The sequence below is a fragment of the Lipotes vexillifer genome, unplaced genomic scaffold, assembly GCF_000442215.2.
Source record: "Lipotes vexillifer unplaced genomic scaffold, Lipotes_vexillifer_v1.1 scaffold582, whole genome shotgun sequence".
Taxonomy (NCBI): domain Eukaryota; kingdom Metazoa; phylum Chordata; class Mammalia; order Artiodactyla; family Lipotidae; genus Lipotes; species Lipotes vexillifer.
This window is the reverse complement of record NW_006799183.1, coordinates 1,282,983-1,292,371: the sequence shown is the minus strand read 5'-3', so window position 1 is coordinate 1,292,371 and position 9,389 is coordinate 1,282,983. Positions and strand designations below refer to the sequence as shown.

Here is a 9,389-nt window from a genome sequence, read left to right as displayed (position 1 = left end):
ACCCTCCTGGCTGGCTGTGGCGCACTAGCCCCCTTCAGGCTGTGTTCACGCTGCCAACCCCAGTCCTCTCCCTGCGCTCCAACCGAAGCCGCGCCTCAGCTCCCAGCCCCGCCCGCCCGGGCGGGTGAGCAGACGAGCCTCTCGGGCTGGTGAGTGCCAGTCGCCACTGACCCTCTGTGCGGGAATCTCTCCGCTTTGCCCTCCGCACCCGTTGTTGTGCTCCCCTGCGCGGCTCCGAAGCTTCCCCCCCTCCCTCCCCCGTCTCCACCAGTGAAGGGGCTCCTATTGTGTGGAAACCTTTCCTCCTTCTTGGCTCCCTTCCACTGGTGCAGGTCCCGTCCCTATTCTTTTGTCTCTGTTTATTCTTTTTTCTTTTGCCCTACCCAGGTACGTGGGGGGTTTCTTGCCTTTTGGGAGGTCTGAGGTCTTCTGCCAGCGTTCAGTAGGTGTTCTGTAGGAGTTGTTCCACATGTAGATGTATTTCTGGTGTATCTGTGGGGAGGAAGGTGGTCTCTGCGTCTTACTCTTCTGCCATCTTGAAGGTCCTCCCGAAACAAGCTTTCCGCCTTACCATTTTTAAGTCCAACTTTGTTACCTATGATATTAGGCAGATACCTTTTAGGTAACATGCATTTTGTTTTCTCTAAGTTAATAGGTTGTTTTCTGATGCTTCCATATAAATGTTGAGGTTAGAAGGAAATGTCATAGGATCATTATCACACCATCTGCTCAAGCTGGTTTGTTTTTGTCACATGCTTTTCAGTGTTCTTACCGAGCTGTCAACAAACTGCCAATTAATTATGAAAACCTAACAGGTTGTCAGAGGTTACTATACCGAGAAAGTGAGCTCATGAGTCAGTATATCAGGGGATCAATTATTGCTGATTTAAAATTTCCAGAAGAGCTTCTGTGGACAAGTGAACTTTTAAAAATGCAATAATAACGCCTTTGGATTCTATAGACGAAGAGAAGTAAGAAGCTAATAATTATTTTCTGAGTATCCTTTGAGAAGAGCCTTCTTTATGTTTAGGTTGCCATTTGATAACTATATAATTGAATTCAAGTATTTCCTTAGTGATATTTCAATGGAGAAAATCTTATGAGGTACCATTCACAGAAGATAAACACGGAAACTAGTCTTTGTCTAACTCTCCACTGCTGAGCCCAAATGTCTATCTGCAATAGAAATGAGAGATCTCCTAAAAAAATGTTATCTGACTTTTAATATTAAATCTTTTTTACTTTATCCGTAATACCAAGTAAATCACTCCAGATGTATGCCAGCTTTTGATAAGATAAAACATTCTTATTTTTGTATAACTTGGTATTTTAAAGAAATTTTAGACTTGAAAATCATAAGACTACCACTGAAGAAATGAATCACAGTTAAGAGTATCAGAAAAGTAGATTAAAATAGTATAAATAGGTTGCATATATCAATACTACAGCAAAGATTTACACACTGACTTATTTTTCTCAACTAATGAAATTTCTTAAAGTTGATATTCCTATCCTGTTGCATTTTGGCAGAAAATATATTTCAGCAGATTGTTGATCTAATTATCAATGTGTAGAAGTTCACTCACCCAAAATTTATGAGATTTTTATTCACCTAATTAACTGTTCATTTGTTCTGTATTTTATAATAGATGAACTCTTTTCCATGTGGGATATATATATGTATCTTTTTTTTTTGTATCTATACACACACACACACACACACACACACACAAGAGAATTAGAGGGAGGTTAGGAGGGGAAAAGAAGGAGAGTAGAGAAAGACAAACCCTTAAGTGAGCACTTTTAGGAAATTTATGACCTCACCTTCACCCAGAATCATAATGCTACAGGATTGTTGCCATGCCTCTTTCCTCCTACTCCTGCTTCACAACAGAAGGAACATAGTATTCAGAGCTCTGAAAAAATACGCCTTCAGCTGAACTGTTCGCTTTATTCTCAGTCTCTATCGTGAACTTGAAATATTCCATCCAGTTGTCTTATAAACAAATATTTACCTCTGGGAGAAGGATTAGACTATATGTCAAAATGACAGCAGAAGGAAGGGTTGCAAATGAAAATATTTAGTTTTCTCAGGTTAGTTTTCAGGTGTTTTGTAACAGTAGTGGAAATGGGAATTGCATTCAGAATTGTCAGAATGCAGGAAAACACGCTCTTTCTTGTTTCCCTTGCATGCAAGATGACATTCATTTATGCATTCATTCACTGTATGTCCAGTAGGTGAAAGGCAATTTGATAGGTCCAGATGATATAATGGTGGGGAAACGAAACAAAACAGAACAGGTTCCAGCAACCACGAAGTTTGAAGGAGACAGATATATAGTCTTGTGAGTACCTTTTAAAGTAATCATATTAATTTTGTATAATTACAAAGAGATGCTCTGAAATGAAAGAATACTGATCTATGAGCAGAGTAACTAAGAAATGTAACTCAGGCTTCGTATTATGGGGAAGGATTCTAAGGGACATTTTTGATGTGGGATGGTCTTTGGATGATAAATGGGAAAATAATTGTATTTCAGTTGGAGAAAATAGTACACAAAAGCCTCATAGTAGGAATGGACAAAACAAGTTCAAATAACTGCACGAAATTAGTCAGGCTGGAGAACAGTTATTTAAAGAAGAGTAAGACACGCAGAGCCTAGATGCTATAGGAACTTGTAAGAACCAGTGGTTTTGTTTTTTATCTTAAGGATAAATGTATATATCCCAAAGTTACTAGCAAAGGCAATAATATCATGATGTTTAGATTCAACATGATTGATCAGGCTGTTGTGTGGAGAAGGGATTGAAGGTGCATAAGTGTGAAAGGCGAGGAAGGATGGGATTGGAGCATTTGAAGGGAGAAGTGGTACCTACAGCTTGAACTAGGGTTGTGACTGTAGATTTGGAAAGGAACTGATGTTTGATATATATATATATATATATATATGAAGGTAGAACTAATAGAACTTAGAAGTGGATTTAATATGGAGAGTAAGGGAGACTAAGATGTCAAAAAATGTCTCCTTTGTTTCTGGCTTGAGTAAAGGGATGAATGAAAGTCTGCAAAAGCATGGCTTTATGTAGGGATGTCTGTACTCTGAGGAGTTACTTTTGAAACATGAAGGCGGAGCTGTTAAGCAGGCTAATCGTACCAATCTGGAGATTGAATGCGACTACATATAATTAAAACCATAGACTATGTTGAATGTCTGGCTGAGTGAATGGAGTAGGATACATGGCTAATGGGATTAAGTCATATTTAATGGCAAAATAAAGGAGTAGAATGACTTGCAAGAGGACTGAGAAGACGTTTTTACAAACTCTATAGACACAGAAGAGATGGATGTCATAGATATCAAGTAAAGTGACCATTTTTTGAAAAAAAGAAATGTTATTTTGATAGAGTGATGAGGATAGAATCATGATTGATCAGAAAATGGATAGAATGAGATATACAATTCCTTCCAAAAATTCAGAAGGAGAAGAGAAATTATCTTAAAACATGGATGATTTGAACACATTTAAAGTTGGAAGAAAATCATTTAGAGACAGAGTTTAAATACACTAAATAGCAGGGTTAATCAGTTGGCTAAGTTTCTCAAGCCAGATGACCAGACTGGATTAGGGAGGAGGAGAAAAATCTCCTATAGACACAATAGTGACAAAGATGTGAAAGTGGTAAAGTGGAATATAGTTGAGGTCAAAGCATAGATTTGTTTGTTTGGAAGAGGGCTTAGAGAGTTTATATGGTGATAAATTTATGCAATTTTACAATTTCTCTGCTATAGCCAAGAATATAGAGCTGTGGAAAGAGCCATAGGACTTTTAGTTTAAAGCACTTAAAAAGCAATTTTCTAGGAAACGTCCTCTTAGGTGCTACTGGTAAAATGCGTTCATAACTCCATATAACCTATCTGTATAATTTCTGTTGTACCTCAGTTTATTAAGTACTTACCATAGAAGACTATCTTATCAACCTCTCACCAATATTTACCAGTAAATTATAATAGCTATAGTTTTATTAAGCATTATTCATCAAATATACTCCAAGAGGAGTTTGAGATTTAAAAATATGTTGATAATTGTATTCTGTATGGATGCTTAGAAAATTTATCATTGTTTAATGTTTACTCTCTTTTTAAAAATTTTTCTTTCAACCTGTGTTTATTAATTGTTCCTCAGTACATTTTTATTGGCCCCTAAATTTCTACTTATTCAATGTTGTGTAAAGCTGTATGAGTAAAACAAACAATATTTGTTATGATCAAGAAGATAATAATCTTTATTCAGAGATGCTTACCTATTATGGATTCAGTTGGCGACTGCTGCCAGGTTTTGATTAGATCTATTAAGATTTCTATTTGCTATTGAATATTTCTTGATACATTTATTCAATATAGAATGTATTTTCTGATTATTTGCAATGTTAATTTTCACAGGTGAAAAGCAATAAGGATGTTTAAGTGCTGGTCAGCTGTTTTGATTCTTGGATTCATTTTTCTGGAGTCAGAAGGAAGGCCAACCAAAGAAGCAGGATATGGCCTTAAATCTTATCAGCCTCTAATAAGATTGCGACACAAGGTACAGTACCCATCTGGACTTGCTCCTAGTGTCTAGCGGTTATGAACTAAACTATTGGTTGTCTGGTTTACTACTCACTTAGGAGCACTTATTTCAGAATATGCTTTCAGAATATAATTTACATAAAAATCACATTTTAAAACATGAAGTGGTAGTACTTTTGGAAGCTTACAACTTTGGGAATTAAATACTTTTTCACAAATTATAGAGAAGGGCTATTTTAAAAATATGTCATTAAAAGTTCACGTGAAGTAATAGTAAAGGATTTATAAAGATCAGTACATATGGTAAGACCTAATCACCCAGATGCTTTCTATTATTTTGATATTAATTTTAAGTTTAGAACTTTTCAAAATAAAACAATACTGTTATGTTCTTGAATTTCTCATAAAGATAAACAGAAAAGGATGTCTGTACCATCGAGAGATATATATAGTTTGGCAAAGTTTTTGTTTTTATAAAAATCATTAGACATTTTAAGTTCATCAAAAATCATAATTTTGTGTTGTCTAATGTTGAGAAAATACTTCATTTATTTATGTTAAATATTTTCAAGAAAAAAATAAGTTGACATTTAGGAATTCTATAAATTATATAGATTATATACTTACAGTAAATTAAGCTAGTGCTTTTATTTTAACAACAGATCATGATACTGCAAATAAGATACTAAAGCAACATTTTATTCAATCAAATAAGTTTACAATACATTTTGGTTTTCCTAGAGAACTGAAAAAAGACAAAAATGCTGATTTTGAAAAGAACATATGTATTTTTAAATTTCTTATGCTACTTGTCTTTTAAAAAACACTTGAAATAAACATAACTATATTGATTTCCTCCGTTACATTCAGTACATGCTAGTGGCATTTATTTTTGCTGAAATTCTTTCATCACATTATTGTATTTTGATAAAATTGCTAAACTTTACTGGTATTTTTATGTGCCAGACACTAGGCTAAGCTGTTAAATTTATTATTTTATTTAATCTTCAAAACAAACTGATAAAGACATCTATTTTCATTCTATAGGTGAGAAATAAAAATTCTTAGAATGTTAAAGGATTTTTCTGAATGCATATATTTATTAAATATATCAATAGGCTAGGGTATAACATGCAGGATAGATTTAATAGGAATAAAAGAGAAAATAAGTAAAATATAAAATATACTTCAATGTCAAAAATTATTGTAGAAATTTAGTCTCATGTAAAAGTAAATAAGTTATTAAAGTGTTCAGTCTGGATAAATACAATTGGAGAATTGGCCTCGTTCCACTATCTTTCAAATATCATTTGTTTCCCCTACTTCATGGACTAACAATAAGTTTTATCACTGCCCCAAACTTAGAAATAATAACTCCTTTATGAACGCTCTCAAAACACATTATTAATTCAACGTTTGACTCATACTGTTACAGATCCAGTGAATATTTATTCCATGCTTTGTGTCTGCCCTATGTTATGTGTCTTTAGGTCAGAAACTGTGCCTGTCTAATCTTTTCATTCCTGGTGCCATGAATATAGTAGATACTGTTTAATTGAATCGATGGCAGAAAAATGACAGGTAGAATGCATGACTAGGAGTTTTGACTGTTCCCCTGCTAAATATAAACCACAGATTTTTATGTATTATTTATAAATAATTTTGAATTAAGTTTGGACGTTGAAGATAAATTTCTTATCCTGCACTGCTGTGTGACTTAAGAAACCTTTAAGGAAATGAAACAACACAATGAGTTAAACCTGTTTTAGAAAGACTGATACCCACCCAAAATGATCAAAGTCACCTCCCAATCTTTTCCATCTCTGTGTCTTTAGCCCAAAATAATTAGAAACAATACATGATTGCTAGTATGCAGAAGCAGAGAGCAGAGAATGCTATGTAATACCTAACTTTCAAATGATGTGAGACAGAGGTGACATGAAGCTATAGAGGCATTCTGTGACTTTGTGTGTATGTGTGTAAACGTGTGTATTTGACAAGAATAAAAAAGTACCCTGAGCTGTGCAAGTTCCTGCAAAGTCCCACCAGATACCTTCCACACACCATCAACCCCTGACCCAGCCACTGGGATCTACTTTTCCTTCCCCAAGACCTTGAAGACTAATCTCATTATACTGTTTATTTTTGTTTATATGAGTCACTGTTTGAATCCCAGGGATACCTGGTCATCCTTTTTCCACTGCTTTCATTCCAGTTAGGTTCACATGCTACTTTGTTAGGCTTTCCCAAACCATAATTGAAAATGGGACAAACATAGACATTTCCTAGATCCCCTGTTTGATTTCTTTTCTTTCTTTTTTTTCCTTTTTTTCTTTTTGATGGGAAATAAGCTTTTATTAATTAGTCCCAGAGGTTCTAAACTTTTTATGTCCATGTTTTTATTTTTTTGGTCTTAAATAGGAAGGACCTTTTCTAGTCTTCTTACTGATATTCTAAATAGTTTTGTAAAACGTTTTCTTCTGTACTCTTCTCATATTTATTTATTTATTTATTTTAAATTTTTATTGGAGTATAGTTACTTTATAATGTTGTGTTAGTTTCTACACTACAACAAAGTGAATCAGCTATACATACACACATATCTCCTCTTTTTTGGATTTGCTTCCCATTTAGGTCATCACAGTACATTGAGTAGAGTTCCCTGTGCTATACAGTAGGTTCTCATCAGTTATCTATTTTATACATAGTAGCAGTAGTGTATATATGTCAATCCCTAACTCCTAGTTCATCCCACCTCCCCTTCCCTCCTTGGTATCCATATGTTTGTTCTCTATGTCTGTGTCTCTATTTCCTATTTCCACTCATAGAATACATCACTATTTGCAAGATATCTATTTTAATTATTTATTAGTTCGATGTTTCTTTCCTTATGATATAAGCTACTATTCATGTTGCTATAACACAGCACCTAGAACAGTATGTGGCACATGGTAAACAAGAAACAAATATATGTAGAATGAATGATTCCTTCTGTTGGCTAGAATAAGGCTTAAATCAAGATGATATACATATATAATTATATTATTATAATTAATAAGTCAGAAATAATTTCTTTTTCTACCATTTTACCAGAGTAAAATCAGTAGAGCTATACTTAATAAATTTTTTAAATATGTTATTTTAATAGCATTACATAAATTGCTTTTCTCTTATTTGTTATTTTTTAACCTATATAGTTTTATTTAAATTGCAAAGAATAGTAACCTCTGTAAACCTTTGGATAGGTGTCACTAGTATTAAATATTAGTTATTAACGACAAAACTATAAAATAATAGATATGATAGATACTGAGTTCTGATTAGCCAATCTCCACATTTTCCCCAGAGAGGTGTCTGTACTTTAAATCTGGACAAATGTATATACAGAATTCATTTTTATCAAATATTTGTGTGTTAACTGTATAATGAATCCCCTTTTGGGAGCCAAAACTGAGATGTGAGAATTATTTGTCATATTAGATAGAAATAGTGTAGATATAATTATAAACATATATGTACATAGTTATATCATTTACAACTCTGTATATACACAAATGTGATTACAAATATATTTGTTTGTCTCAAGATAAAAATGAGTAACATAAATCCATCATGCTAATTATAGAATCTTAATTATAGTCCATAATATGTATCTAAGGGAGCTGATCCTGTGTTTCATCCAATGTGTTTACCCAACAAGTATTTATTGAACTTAAGAGTAGGAAGTCATTAGCACTGTAAAATTGAAAAATACAGATACAAAATGCAAATCCAAACAGTGGCTCTTCCTTCATTATTATTTTAAAATAGCTGTTGCATACTTATATTGCACCGTGTACTTTCATATACATTAATGGTTATAATTTAATTCTACAATAATCCTGGGATGCAGGGAATATTATTCCTGTTTATCCAAATAATATTATTAAAATCAGAGAGGAAAAGTTACTTTCCCAAGGAGAAGAGAGGGGAACAGACAGAGTGAATGAAATTAGTAAGAGGTAGATAAAAGCATAGGTAGACCACAGATGGGGAAGAAGGACCAGAAAAGCATAAAGATGATGATGGTAGTAAAGCAATGTGACGTTAACTTCAACGAGAAACATCTCATGTTCGTTCAGATTGTTCCTCCTGCCCTTCCGTAAGCACAACCACAGTGTTCCCACCTCCATTTTCTTGGCCAGATTGAATGCCTTCTTCTGAAGGTTGCTGTAGCTCTGGTTTAGGCCAGTCTCCCAGTGAAGGAATAGTCACCACCCTAACTGCTGGTCTGTTGCTAGGAATCTGGGTGTTGAGCATAGTAGTAACTATTGGCTGCCATGTGCATTTGTGTAAAATCTTCCTGAATTCTCTCTTTCTTCTAGCATGACAAACAGCATCTGATCAAGGTGGTGTCTGCTTAAATCATCCTAAGTGTCTAAATCAACTAGGATGAGTGAAGCACACTGGCAATTAGTGAACATTGCATACTTACATTGTACTACGTACTTTCATATACATTGTTGTAATTTAATTCTACGATAATCCTGCGATGCATGGAGCATTATTCCTGTTTATCCAAATGATATTATTAAAATTGAAATGTGAAATTAGGGGAAAATCTTCTGTTTTAAACCACTGAGACTTGGGACTTGTTTGCTATCTCAGCATAACCATAGTCTGTTCTCACCAATAAAGAGAGAACTAGAATGTAAACTCCTATCACCTAACCACAAATTCTGGGCTTCTTTTCCTCTACTGTCTTGGTATTTTTTTTCATTTCCATTCCTATACTTTTCTTCCTCTCTTTCATCCAGTATTTCTTTCTTCTCTCTGTTTCCT

General features: G+C 34.1%; 1 protein-coding gene across 3 annotated transcripts in view; it reads left to right on the top strand.

Moving 5' to 3' along the window:
• Positions 1-4,452: 4,452 nt before the first annotated feature.
• Positions 4,453-9,389, top strand: part of FSTL5 (follistatin like 5) — a 651,623-nt gene continuing 646,686 nt past the window's right edge. For 2 of the 3 annotated variants that reach the window (XM_007471501.1, XM_007471502.1), the window contains exon 1: positions 4,459-4,584. In XM_007471501.1, the coding sequence (XP_007471563.1) occupies positions 4,459-4,584 (126 nt within the window). Of the gene's footprint in view, positions 4,585-9,389 lie in introns of all 3 variants that reach the window. The other variant, XM_007471503.1, reaches the window with a different exon arrangement.